General features: G+C 36.5%; 5 protein-coding genes across 5 annotated transcripts; 1 reads left to right on the top strand and 4 right to left on the bottom strand.

Moving 5' to 3' along the window:
- Positions 1-2: 2 nt before the first annotated feature.
- msh2 (DNA mismatch repair protein) lies at positions 3-3,172 on the bottom strand (the record flags this gene model as incomplete). The annotated part of the gene is made up of 7 exons (XM_020571935.1): positions 3-131; positions 309-1,308; positions 1,477-1,810; positions 1,914-1,991; positions 2,022-2,201; positions 2,262-2,982; positions 3,062-3,172. 7 exons carry the CDS (start codon positions 3,170-3,172, stop codon positions 3-5), a joined length of 2,553 nt encoding a protein of 850 aa, XP_020437793.1.
- A 1,778-nt stretch (positions 3,173-4,950) lies between these two features.
- Positions 4,951-6,251, top strand: amd1 (S-adenosylmethionine decarboxylase proenzyme; the record flags this gene model as incomplete). Its single annotated transcript, XM_020571934.1, has 2 exons — positions 4,951-4,961; positions 5,150-6,251. 2 exons carry the CDS (start codon positions 4,951-4,953, stop codon positions 6,249-6,251), a joined length of 1,113 nt encoding a protein of 370 aa, XP_020437792.1.
- An 821-nt stretch (positions 6,252-7,072) lies between these two features.
- Positions 7,073-9,105, bottom strand: pigT (uncharacterized protein; the record flags this gene model as incomplete). Its single annotated transcript, XM_020571933.1, has 4 exons — positions 7,073-7,251; positions 7,324-7,822; positions 8,780-8,820; positions 8,916-9,105. 4 exons carry the CDS (start codon positions 9,103-9,105, stop codon positions 7,073-7,075), a joined length of 909 nt encoding a protein of 302 aa, XP_020437791.1.
- Positions 9,106-9,538: 433 nt separating this feature from the next.
- PPL_00912 (uncharacterized protein) lies at positions 9,539-11,655 on the bottom strand (the record flags this gene model as incomplete). The annotated part of the gene is made up of 2 exons (XM_020571932.1): positions 9,539-10,261; positions 10,342-11,655. The coding sequence occupies 2 exons, from the start codon at positions 11,653-11,655 to the stop codon at positions 9,539-9,541; spliced, it is 2,037 nt and encodes a 678-aa protein (XP_020437790.1).
- Positions 11,656-12,365: 710 nt separating this feature from the next.
- Positions 12,366-14,328, bottom strand: PPL_00911 (uncharacterized protein; the record flags this gene model as incomplete). The annotated part of the gene is made up of 2 exons (XM_020571931.1): positions 12,366-14,245; positions 14,325-14,328. 2 exons carry the CDS (start codon positions 14,326-14,328, stop codon positions 12,366-12,368), a joined length of 1,884 nt encoding a protein of 627 aa, XP_020437789.1.
- Between the last annotated feature and the right edge of the window lie 161 nt (positions 14,329-14,489).

The raw sequence follows: 14,489 nt of genomic DNA, 5'->3' as shown, positions 1-14,489 counted from the left end.
AATTAATCTAAATCAATTTGATATTTTAATAGCAAATTATTGACCATATCCAATCCTTTGTCGGGAGAATTCTCATCAAGATTTAATGATTTGAACTCCTCCAAAAACTGATGTATATTCTTTTTCAAAGACTGGAAAATTTTGAATTAATAGTTATGAGAGTGTGAAAGAAAAAGAAAATTGTTTTTAAAATTAATATCAAATATGGGTGGGAATTGGATGTGTTTGAAAACTTGAATGCCATTGGTCAAACACGTTTTGTTTTTAATATTATTGTTATTATTATTATTATTGATGATGATACTTACGTTTGATTCAAATGACTCTAGCTCTGATGCCTTTGAGCGTGCAATTTCAATTACCTCCTCTGGGAATCCAGCCATAATAGCCACGTGTATACCAAAACTTTGGTCACAACTACCGTTTTCAATTTTGTAGAGAAGTGTAAGTCTGTTGTCGGTGATGTTGGCAGAGACATGGAGGTTGTTTACAACCGGGATCAACTCGGCAAGCACTGTCAGCTCGTGGAAATGCGTTGCAAACAGACAGTAAGCTCCGATCTGGTTGCAAATGTACTCGGCAATACCCCAAGCCAAACCGAATCCGTCGTAGGTCGAAGTTCCACGACCGAGCTCATCGATGATAATCAACGAATTCTTGGTGGCGGTCTTCAAGATATACGAGGTTTCGAGCATCTCTGCCATAAAGGTGGAGACACCACGCAGCTGACTATCGCCAGCACCAATACGAGTGAGTATGCAATCGACGACGGAAATCGATGCCTCCTCCGCCGGGACGAAGCAACCGATTTGCGCCAGCAGAATGATGACACCGACCTGACGAATGAACGTGGATTTTCCACCCATGTTGGGTCCGGTGATAACATGAAACTGTGAGCGCTCACGGTTCAACTCGATGTCATTCGGAATGAAGTTGACACCATCCTGTACTTCAACACATGGATGTCTACCTCCGATGATAACGGTATCGCCCGTGCCCATTGGGAAGATCTTTGGACGAACGAACGGTGTTGGCGCCACCGACGAGATGTGCGCCAGATTGACATAGACGTCGAGCAGCGCAATGAGATAACTTAGGTCGTCAATGATCGGCACGAAACTACTGGCGACCTGTAGTGCCTGGTCGACAAGCGCCTGCTGACTCTCAGCGTACTGCTTCGACCACTTTCCACACTCGTCGCTCAGACGACGCAAATCGGTAGTCGAGAAACGCACACCGTCCTTATTGGTGGCGTGCGTAAAGTACTTGCTGGCATTCGATATCAACTTTTCATCTTTACGTGACAATCTAAAAAGATAACCATCCTTATCGGATTGATGCAACTTCAGTTTCGCTTCGTCCATGTCCAAGTCGTCGGCAATCTTCAAACGCAACTGTTCTATCTTCTCTACGGTCTGTTCTTTCTTCTTTTGGATGGCGTTGAGTCGCTCGCTGAACGATGCACGAATGACATACTCGTGCGATTCGTTGGCACGATCGAGATCGATTGTCTGCTCGACCATTGCCAGGTACTGCGAGAAGTTAGCGACGATCGATTGCAACGGCTCAACGAAAGTACTTGAAATCAACTCTGCACACTGACCGTCGTATGCCTGTAGCGAACTGACCAACACTGGCATTCTCTGTACAATATCATAGAGATTGACACAATCCTCCAAGTTTGCCTTGGAACCAACGAATCTCTTTGACAGTCTATCGAGATCACATATCTTTTTCAAATCATTACCTCTAAGTGATTGTCTTAATTCCAATGAATTTGTAAATATCTCTACGAAATCTAATCTTTTCTCTAAATATATATATATATATATATCAATTATTAAGTAATATTATTAGTTAATATGTAATGTTATCTTGATTAACTTGACTTCTTATTATTTATTATCTCTTACCAATCTCTTCTGAATCAACCAATGGTTGTTTTATCCATTGTGATAACTTTCTTGAACCCATAGGTGTGTTACATTGATCTATTAAACTAAATACACTTCCAGACTTACTTGATTCCTTCTCGTTGATGATATTCAAACCTCTGAACGTAGCTGAATCCATTCTCATATAACTATCAAGATTGAATGTCTCCAACTTGAATTTACCAAAATACCTATCATTACATAGTAACTCTAAATGTTTAATTAAACAACTTAGAGATTGCATTGCATATTCTTGTTCAAGTTCATCTAATTATATAAATATTAGTATATATATATCATTGTTAGTTATTAATAATAATTACTTACTTAATACATTATTAACGGAACCTAATAATCTTGTTAAATCTTGCTCGATGTTCTTTACGTTGAAGTCGGCGTTCGGTACGTCGGTGAATGGTATGTCGCAATCCTGTAGTTTCTCTACCACCTTTTTGTTGTCGACGTTCTTATCGTCGATGTGTATCAGACACTCTTTGACACCCATCTGCAAGAGGAACGATCCGAGATTCGAGAGATGCTCGTTGTCCACAAACTGTAGGACACCGAGCGACTTGAGAGTGGCATCACCAAACGCTGCACCAATCACACGATTACCACGCACGGTTGCAACGCGCAGCGCAACCATCAACGACTGACCCTTCACCGACAGGATATCCTCGAACATCTGCATGTTGCCCGGTGAACAATGTCTCGAGCACTCCCATTGATTCAAACGATTCGGTTTCGGTGTCCACACTTCAATGCGAAGTTTCTCAGCCAGCAGCTTCTGACAGACCGTTTCAAACTCTATACCCTCTCTAATAGTCAGACATGCATAACCATCGTTTGAATCGTTATCTTGTGATGATGATGATGATGATGACGATAACAATGATACATTTGGTTTTGTCTTTAAATTTGTATCTGTTCTTGCTTTCTTTAGTGGTGTAGATGTTATTGACTCTGTCCAATACTTTAATGCCTTCATCGACTTGAAGTGTAACATTGCAATATAAACTGCATTCTCGCAATGCAATGAATAATATCCCTGTGATTAACAACAATTAGACTATCAATAATATGCTCTGTGTCTCTCATATCTCAAATCAACTATCATAGCTACATACCTTTCTATCAAAGAATCTAATTACATTATCACTCTTGTCTAATGATTTGTAGAATGCAAGAAATCCTTTATCCTCTTTTAAGAGTACTCTATCATTTGATTCCTCCGACATTTATTGTTACTTATGTTGTTGATAAAGATGATGACGATGATGATGATGGTTGTCAGTGTGTGTGTGCTGTGTGTCACTAAAAATCAATGACTTTAACAAAAAACTTTTAAAACAGTTTTATGAAGAAAATAATAATGACTATTCCTATTATTGTTTACTCTTTTTGGTGCTGTTACTAAAGTTGGTGTTGGTTGTGTTTGTGGTGGTTGTAGTTGTGGGTTGAGTGGCAAGCAAATCTACGATGATTTGATTACCAGGTATATTTATTTCTAATTCGTAGCGAAAAAAATTAAAAAATAAAAAAAAAATTAAACTTTTCTGATATTTCTTTTCTTTTTTTGGCTCCAAAATATAGTTGTTATTTTTGATTGATGGTGTAGGGGTTAACAATTGTTTACTATTGCGATGTTTTTGTAATAGGAGATAAATAAATCGATGGTTTGGTATTGGTTTGATTAGTCGGATATTTCAATAGCGGGTATAAATTTGACACCCAAACACAATTGATTAAAGGAATGGTACCAAATTAATAAATTGCGATGTTAGTCTAATCGGACCAGGTTAAAGCTGTTTGATATTAAAAAAAAAAAAGTGGAATGAAAATGAATGACACCAAAAAAAAAAAAAAAAATCAAAAATTATCGGCAATGAAATGTCAGTTTTTGTGTAACAACAATCACTTAGATTACAATGGTGATGAGATTGTTTTTTTTTTTTTTTTGATTTGGTTGATATGTTTGTTGGTCTTCTTGTTGTGCTGTTTTATAATATAATAATTTAGTTACTTAATTTTTTGGTTTAGCAAAAAAAAAAAAATAACAAACCATTTACAAGAATCAAATCAGCTTGAACTTCGTGCATAGTGGTGTGAAAAATCAAAAAAAAAATGTTTTAATTATTTTTTCCCACACTCCATTTTTTTTCCTCTTCGATTTTGAAAAAAAAAGAAAAAAAATAAATAAAAAAAATAAACACGCATGAAATTTTCATTCGCTTTCATTCACCTCATTATTCATAAATAATAAAACAACACACAATTATTTTATTATTTTTTAGTTTCAGATAATTAGATATTTATTATTTACGTTCAACAAAACAAATAATAATTATTAATAATAATTTATATATCTATCTTATTCTATTCAATTGTAACAAATTATTTTATTTCAATATTTCATATTTCATTAGTAAATTTTAAATATTTATATATTTATTATTATTTTTTAGATAGTGATTTATTTGTTGATTGACAATAAATCATAGTCGCTTTTCTTTAAGAACTTAAAACCTCTTACCCTTTTATTTTAGACGTTTTGTCACCAATCCATCAAAGGTTGTGATAGAGCTCTAATTTAAAAGCATCTTTGTTGTAAAACAAACAAACTTACCCTTCGTGGATTCGAAAGTAGTTCCTTTCCCCTTATCTCAAGCATTTATGTTAGAGGGGAATAAAAGGGCAACCATTTCTTTCAACTTCACCTTAGCCTCATACTACGCTGACACTGGAATTTCCTAGCATTCGCTATACAATATTATATATATAGTTTTTCACCATCATATCATTATTTATAAATTACTCCTGCTCTACATTTTTGCAATAACTTAGACACATAGAAAAAAAAAAAGAAAAAAAAATCATATTTAAAAAAAACATATAAAAACAACAACAAACATCAACATTAGTTTTACTAAAAGAAAGATAAATATAAATCAAATCATAGCTTTAGTATAATAACAATATTATCAAATTTAAATTAATTATTCATCAAACAAATTCAATGCCAACAATGTAAGTGTCAATATTATTATAATAATAACAGCAGAAAAGTTTCAGATAAAAAAACAAAAAAAAACATGACAAAAAAATAAGTCATATTTTGTTTTTTTTTTTGGACAACTTTCTGACATATTTTTTTTACGATTTTCCTTTTTTTTTTGCACACTAATATTTACAATTTTTTATTATTATAAAAATAGGACAAACGATAAAATCTTCAACGAATCAGATGCCGGCTTCGAAGAGAACTGCTTCCCAGGTGGTTTTGAAGGACCAGAGAAGAAATTGGATATTAGATTCTGTCCGATTTCAAAGACTGGAAAGAACCAACCATCACGCCTTGGACTTCGTTCACTCAACAAAGAGAGATGGCAATCAGTATTGGACTCTGCAAGATGCACAATCATCAGTCAAACTAGTAATCAATTTATGGACAGTTTCGTATTGTCTGAATCATCGTTGTTTGTCTACCCACGTCGTGTGATGATCAAGACCTGTGGAACTACCACTCTCCTCCATCTCATCGGTAAGATGAGCGAGGTGGCCAAGGAATGTGGTCTCGAGATTGAGATGGTACTCTTCTCGCGTAAGAACCTCAACAATCCACACAAGCAAATCTTCCCACATTGTTCGTTCAACGACGAAATCGATTATTTGAACAAGACATTCGATGGACAGGCCTACGTTATGGGTCCACTCACCAAGGATCACTGGAACCTCTACATCGCCGACATGAGAAAGAACAACACCTTGCAACGCACCGAACAAACCTTTGAGGTGATGATGCACGATCTCGACCCAGAGGTCATGAAGCAATTCTTTAAGCGTGAGGGTGTCACCGCCTGGGACACCACCGTCAGCAGCGGCATCGCCAACTTGATTCCGGGATCGACCATCGATGACTTCCAGTTCGAACCATGCGGTTACTCAATGAACGGATTGCTCAACAAGTGGTACTGGACCATCCATATCACACCGGAGGATCACTGTTCATACGTCTCGTTCGACACCAACCTTGCCGTGCCCGACTTTAACAATCTTCTCAGAAACGTCCTTAACGTATTCAAGCCAGGTCGTTTCACCGCTGCTTTGTACTGTGAGGACGGTGCTCCATGTGGTGATCCATATTCAGCATTCGATCCAAACATTCCAGAGTTTGCCATCGCCAACAAGACTGTTCACGGATTCGATGGTGGTTACGACGTCGTCGTGTGCAACTACACCAAACAAACCGAAAAAGTACTGTCAGCTTCATCCGAAGTCATTGAATCAAACGTTAGCTGCGATTTAATTGTCGCTTAATTTTGCAGACCTTCCCAAGCACAACAACACCAAACCAAAAAAAAACACACATTTACACTTTTGACAAAAGCCACTGAAAAGATAAAGTGAAATCCAAAGTTTGACCTCAAGACGATAAACAAACTTTAGTTTTTCCAAAAAAATCTTTTGGTAGAGTAGGAGTATATCATAATAAAACATCTAGATAGATAATTGTATATAATTTATACATTAAATTTAAACTTATTGTTTTTTTTTTAAAAAAGTTAATTTGAGTATTTTGAGATGAGATAAATCATATGTAAATATTTTAATAGTGAATACAAATTAATTACTAGACAAACAATATATTTACTAAACCTTTATGGTGAGACTACCGATACCCATACCCCAAAAGGTCTTGTGGTGCACTTGGTACCATTCGAGTAAGGTACCTCTCCAAAAGTTTTCTATGAAGCAAATAGATATGACAAGCAACAACATTCTTCTTTCCTCAATAGAGTTATTGACCTTGGAAGGGTCTCAAAACAGTTACAAGATCCAGAAGAATGGAGATTCTGAGCAATGACAATCTATTCAAATTTCATAAAGAATCATGAAAGGAATCAAGACCTGTGGATCATATACTAATTGTCATAAGTTTTCTCGTCATTTAGTTAGTCAGTTGGCCAGATGATATCCTTGTTGTTGCTTTTGATTATTCTCCCATGCCAATGGATCTAGTGTCTTTCTATAGTGATGACATTGATACCTCATCCAAAATTCATTTGACAATTTAAATTTAATCATTTTATTTTTGAAAGAATAAACTATAGTAGTACATGTTTTTATAATATATATATTTATTTATTGCCATCAATAAATTTCATTAATTTTCTATAAATCTTTGCAATCGGTCTATCAGATACAAAATCTTCACCTGTAAAAGTATCTTTTAATCTTCTAATTAAGATGTTGATCATCGAACCAAAGAATAATGCAAATACAGTTCCTGTTAATGTAATTACATTATACAACATACCTAAATGATTAGATTAATTAGATTTAAATTAGAATGTATTAATAGATGTATTGATTTGTTTTGGTTACTTACTGAAATCAGGTGTTGGTAATGTTATTAATAGACCTTCAGTATAAACTCTAACAGGTATGGTAGTTAATGTTTGTGTGTTGTCATTGTTGTTGTGGCTATATGTGTAGGGTGACCATTCAATATCGATTGAATGACTATGTTTTGATTCATCTAATTGTACAGTGACGATACCTGACCCAAGGTCGAATCCACGATTGGCATCAGGAGGATGCTCAGTGTAGTGTAAAAATACTTTGTCGAATTCGATCGACATTGAAGCTACAGAGTTGGCAGGCAACTCAAATTGAAGTTCTAAAGTGGATGGTGATGATCTTGTCTCTGCAGGCGATACATTCTTAAAGAAAAGACGGTCTGAATAATCAGTGGTTTGTTGTTGCTGTTGTTGTGTTTGATCGTTTGAACTAATGGCAAATTGGAATGTGTGGAAATAGACACGAAGATACCATGGAATGGCTTGGTAGTAGGTGATGTTGAGCGGGGTGTGATAGTCGTTGTAGATCTGAATGGCGATACCACCGCGTTCCTGTCCGTAACCAGTGAGATGGCTGTGCGCTGTGATTGGCGACTTGAACGAATTCTTGTTGAACTTATTCCAGCTGAGTCGCAGCTTGAGTGAGCTCTCCTCGCTTGCCGAGTATTTCGCAAGATCGTAGATTCTAAAGTGATTCTTAGTCTCGGTGGGCTCCGGTGTTGTTTCGAGTGCAATGTTCAAATCCGGTTGTTCCTTGATGTAGATCTTGCTGAGCGAAGCGAGTGGACACGCCGACAATCCACCTTGAATGCCAAAAAGCTTTGATAGGTCGACTTCGATCCTGTCGCTTTCCTTTGGCGGCGCGGGAATGGTGTGTTTCGATTGCAGCTGTTTCAGATCGTTGACTATCGAGATTGACTGTATCGATTCGAGCACCGGAGAATCGCATTCTTTCTTTCCGTCCTTGCAGATCTTTCTCACGGTGATCGACATCGAGTGGTAGTGAACATCGTAGAGACGCAGTGGATTCAACAGTTTTCCAAGTCCGGCTTGTTCACGGCACGGCAGCAACTTGACCCAAGGCGTAAGATTCTCAGTGCACACCGATTCACGTGGCAATATTCCATATCGTAGCTCTAGCGGTGTCGTACTGTTGTCTCGCAGATTCAGTATCGCCGGAATCATCGATGGATTCTCTGAGGAGCGATGGTAGATGTTCGACTCGCCCTCCGGACGGAACGAACGCAGCGGCGAAGAAGTGTGATGTGGAACCTGATACAGGAATTGCATGCTTGCACAAAACAATCCCGACAACGTATGTGTTAGTTCACGCCACTGTGCATCGATTCCACGTGCCTCTGGTCGCAACCATGCAGCCAACTCGACACCGACCGGTGCAGCGCGAACAGGATATCCCCACTCTCCATAATTCCATCTTCCCTGTGTGAATTGCAGTGTCATCTCCTCTACACCCACTCTAGATACCAAATCACCGATTGATCTAGAGAATAAATCATAATGTTTAACTAATAGTAATAACAATAACAATAGTATCTATATGATTAGTTATATCCATCGCTTATCTTATTAAAGTTTTAATTGTTTAATCAAAAATATTTACAAGTTGATTGATCATTAAAGTTTGCAGACCATTCCGTTGTAAATTGTACATGTGTATATATCTTTGAATTTGGTAAAGGTTTAACTAGTAGTTCTTCATTAAATATCTGTTCATTTGTTATCGTTGTCTTTGTTGCATTAGATATACTGCTTGTTGACAGTAAAACTAATAACAAAAACAATGACAACATTGTTCTTGTTACTATATTATTATTATTATTATTACTTTTTAAAAAACTTATTCTCCTAGTACCACCACCACTATCATTATAATTATATATATCTTTAAATAATATTATTGTCATCTAGTAAATTAAATAAATGAACATCACAAATATTTTATTAAAAAAGTTTTTTTTTTTTTTTTTTTTAAAGGTGTGCTGACTGGTTTATCATTTTTTATGGCGAATTATTTGTTTTGATTTGACATTCATAAAAATGATCACATTCCAAAAAATTCTTGTGACTATTGCTAGTTTTGGAATGTTTAGCATCAAAGTTCATTTCAACTTTTTTATAATACCATTTTGTGATCATTTAGAGGTTAGAAAAAAAAGAGAGGTCAAATAAATAATTGAATTTTTATAGAATGAAAATAAATAAATTTAGTTTAGTTGTGCCTGTTTAGTAAGTTTGACTGAGTAGGACTTGTGGGTTTGATGGTAATCCATTGAATCCGAGTGGCGTGGATAGTAGTTCAATCTTGGAGATTTTCTTAGTGCCTGGAACGTTTTCAACGAACAACAACATACTATCAGAATTATTCGGGTCGTTGTATTCGATTGCGACTGGTCCCTTGGGAGACCACCAACTTCTTACACCAGTTGGGAGTAACTTTACAAATTGACTGTTATCAGAGAAGGTAACTCTCAGGGTGAAATCACATCCACTCGAGTGACAGAACCATGCAAATTCACCAGAGTTTGGTACGATCAATGCCAACTGAGCTGGATCTCTTGGATCGATGTATCTTCTAAAATTACCTTTGTATTTAATTGGTGGATAGATCGAGCTACAAGTGGTACATGTGGAATTGGCTGCATAGTTAAGTTGGATGACAACAAGATTGACATCGACATTCAATTGATAGGCAAGACCAGCATCGATAGTTCCATACAATCCATTGTCACTACCATTTTTAATAATATACTCCATATATTTCTTTTCGATTTTATCCCATTGCTGGTAATACTTTGAGGCGGCATTATAACTGAGCAGACCATTCGAAATATGTTCACCATTACCCATGTCTACGGTGATGCCTTCCATATTCTCTTGCATAATGGCCATATCGAAATCTGGGAATGTTGCATATCTCAGATAATCAGATTGATCACCAGAACCACCCTTTTATTTAATTAGTAACAATTTGTTAATAATCAATATTGTTTTGAAAGGATAATGGTAAATAATTTGAAATAACTTACTTGCATTGCATCTTGTTTGACACATTTTCCGTTGTTCATGACAGCATATTTTTTACAACCACTGTATGACTCTGCAGTTGGTGGAATATAGATATCTAGGAATTGGTTGAAATCGAAATCGAATCCCCATTGACTACCAAGTAAACTACCATTGACATAAGGATACTTTTGATCGGCGTATGCTTCACCACTGTGAGGCAATCCCCATGAATGTCCTGCTTCGTGGATGAATATTCCTCTGTAGGTAGTATCGCCAGTACCTCTCCAACCTCCACCAAGACCACCACCAACGTCAGAATATTCATGTTTGTCATTCAATGCTAACAATGGACTGTAGATCATATTATTGGTATCTGATTCTCCATTGGTTGATCTTATTCCACTGAGTAAACTGAGTACCCAAGACATCATTACATATCCGGATCTCATTTGGTCGGATGAGGTGATACGATAAGCTTGTCCGCCATCTGAAGCTGGAATGATTGCAAATGGATAGGAGATCTTTCCAATTGGATGAGTTGAACTTGAGAGTACTGAGATTGGCCAAGTTTGATAGATTGCTTTTTGAGTATCGAGATCTGGCAATTTAATCTTTGAGTATGGTTCAGTGTTGGTGTCGTTGGCACCAAACATGTAGAATGGTAGGATTTGAAGACGCATTGTCGAATCTTGGCCAACATCTGGAAGTGATGTTCCTGTACTGTGAGTACTGACAACAACTTTCATGAATGGTACAATGTATTTGGCTGCAATTTTTACAGAGTAGGAGGTGGTCGAGTAGGCAGTACCATTCGATTCAGTTGGTGGTAACTTGTTTGGAGGATCTAGTGTGAGTGTTACTGAAGCAGTACTGGCACCTTTTGCATAGATTTGAATTTGTGGAACACCAGAAACAGTACCGGAGTAGTCAACCAATATCATTGTATCTCTAACACCCACGAGGTGAAGCGAGGCATTTCTTTTTGGAAGGGTCCAACTAAGTCCTTCAGCTGGAATTACATGGGTTTGTACATATCTGATCTTTGAAACTTGGTTTGAAACGATATTGACCGGTTTTAGTGTTGGAGTCTGAGTAGGAGTTTGTGTAGGTGTGTTATCACTTGATGATCCACCTACATCTTCTGACGATGATGAATGATTACCAGCTTCACTACTGGAAGTGGAATTATGTTCTTCACTGGACGATGTCGGCACTACTTCATTACCATCATCTTTATTTCTTGTTAGAATGATTGAGGTTGGAACAACAACGGCTGCAACCACCAATGTTACTATTACAATAGTTAAAATTACAATTACTTTTTTATCAACCATTTTTTTTAAAAAAGTTTAATTAAAAAAAAAAGTTATAAATAAATAAATAAATAAATAAATAAGTAAATATTTATATATTTTAATTTGGTTTATAATACAATACAATACTAAATGTCTTAAAAGACTTACTCTTTTTATAGCTTTACATTTTCCACAAACTTACTACTTTTCTTGTTGAATGCTTCACAATTCAAAAAGCCATCTAACAAATAAACATATCTACATTGGTATTCAATTTGGAAAAAAATGGTAACAGCCCGATGATACCCAAAATAGAACGTTTGTGATTACATATTATAATTGAGTGATTAAAACATTAAAAATGGATACGAAAAACGTGTCTTTTAGAATGGTAAAAATCCATTTTAATTTTCAAAAACCATTTTTCGATCCATATTGCCCAACAATAGTGCCAATATTTCTATTAAAAACCGTGCTTTTTACTCCCGATTGAGATTTTTTGAGGTAACTTGTTTTAAAATTTTATTTTTTAATTTATTTTTTTAGAAATAATTTGGTGATAAAAAAAAAGCAAGAAATAATATACTTCACAATAATATTGTTTGGAGTGTAGTGTATTGATATCCTAGTTTTTTAAGTTTATTTATATCAAAAAATTGTTATTTATTTTTTTATTTGGATTTATTATTTTAATATGTGTACTTGTGTGATCAAATTAAATTAATATATTTAAAAACTTGTTTTAATAATTAATAGTTTTGAGAAACTAAAACAGTCGCATTGCTTTGAAGAGTTGTCTTGAATGCATAGGGTGTTAAGAGTAATTCTATTTTTGAAAGTGCTTTGTCTGCTGGGATATTTTCGACAAAGAGAATCAAACTGTCGCCGCTGTTTGGATCAGAAGTGCTTGGTGAGACTTGACCAAGTGGATCCCAATACTTTCTCAAACCTCTTGGAATCATCTTTACGAATTGTGTACCATCTTTGTAGGTTGCTCTAATGGTGAAGTCGCATCCAGAACCATGACAGTACCATGGAATAGCACCGGTGTTTGGTGTGACCGTTTGAATTTGTTTGATGTCTCTTGGATCGATGTAACGCATAAGATTACCTTTGGCCTGAGAGATTGGATAGATGACAGTACAGTTATTCTTGCAGGTGGAAGTGGAATTGCCGGCAGCGGCATTGTAGTGGATCATTACGGTGCACACCTCGATGTCTCTCAGCATTGGAAGACCACTATCGAATCCATACAATCCTTTAGATTCGTTCTTGACAGTGAAGTTTACGTATTTCCTATCGATTTGATCCCATTGCTGATACATATTGGTTGTTGGATCGTAGTGAAGCAAACCACCGCTAATCGAATGAGTACCGTTGTTTGATGTGGTGGTTCCCTCCATGTTCTGTTGCATAATACCCAAGTCAAAGTCTGGGAACATGGTGAAGCTCATACCTCTCGATTGGTCACCGGCACCACCTTGCATTGAATCCTGTTTGACACATTTACCATTGTCCATGACATGCGAACGGTTGCAATTCTTGTAGTATTCGGCAGTGGTTGGAACATAGATCGATAGGAATTCATTGTAAAAGAAATTGAATCCCCATTGGCTACCAAGTAAACTACCATTTACATATGGATATCTCTGATCGGCGTATGCTTCACCACTGTGAGGCAATCCCCATGAGTGTCCAGCTTCGTGGATGAATATTCCAGTGTAGGAAGCGTCACCGGTACCTCTGAAACCACCGATGCTACCAAGACCACCACCTGGACCAACGGAATTACCGAATTTATTCAAAGCGAGAATCGGTGTGTAAACCATATTGTTTGTACGACTCTCACCGTTGGTCGACTTAATACCGTTCAACATTTCAAGTATGAGATTCATCACTACGTAACCCGATCTCATATCGTTGGTGTTGCTAACACGATAGGTTTGTCCACCATCCGACGCTTTGATGATTACAAATGGTAGATCAAGCTTACCAATTGGATGAGTGGCGACATCCAAATTGGATACTGGCCAAGTCTGGTAGATTTCGTGAATTGTATTGGAGGGTGGAAGTTTGATCTTATCGAATGGCTGCGAGTTGCTAGAGTTTGCACCGTACATGTAGAATGGCAGGATTTGAAGACGCATCGTTGAATCTTGTCCGACGTTTGGCTTGGAGGTGCCCGAGGATTGGTCGGAGCTGACTACCACCGTCATATTTGGCTTGACGTATTTCGCAGGAATGGTGACAGAGTAGGAAGTCTTGGAGTAGGCAGTTCCATTCGATTCAGTTGGTGGCAACTTATCGGGTGTATTCAAAGTGAGAATGATCGATGGATTAACACAGTGACCTTCGTACACCGCTATCTCTGGTGCACTATCATTAACGTTTCCTTCGAAATCAACCAAAATCATAGTGTCTCTGATACCAACCAAATGCAACGATGAGTTCTTCTTTGGGAGTGACCAAGACAGACCCTCTGCTGGAATGACATGAGTTTGAACATATCTAATCTTTGACGCCTTATTCGGTACCAAATTAGCAGGTTTCACATCTTTTTTAACAGCAAAACAACAACTGACAACAACAAGAAGTAATAATACCAATATTAATTGTATATTAAATTTACCTTTAATATTAAAAAAAAAGTATTAATAATCTGAAATATATATATTAAAATATTAAAATATTAATAAAACTATGCTTACCCATTATCTTTCTTTTTATCTATCTTAATATTTAGAAATTGAATGATTTATAATTGCTATTCATTGTTTTCTGGTTGCTTTAAATAGATAGAGCTTTGGTTGAAGTTACATTTGTTTGGATCACGAGTCTACATCTTTTATTACACTAAACAGTTGTTTTTGTAA

Source organism: Heterostelium album (assembly GCF_000004825.1).
Source record: "Heterostelium album PN500 unplaced genomic scaffold PPL_contig1, whole genome shotgun sequence".
NCBI lineage: Eukaryota > Evosea > Eumycetozoa > Acytosteliales > Acytosteliaceae > Heterostelium > Heterostelium album.
The sequence above is the reverse complement of the archived record's forward strand: the minus strand, read 5'-3'. Positions and strand labels throughout refer to the sequence as shown.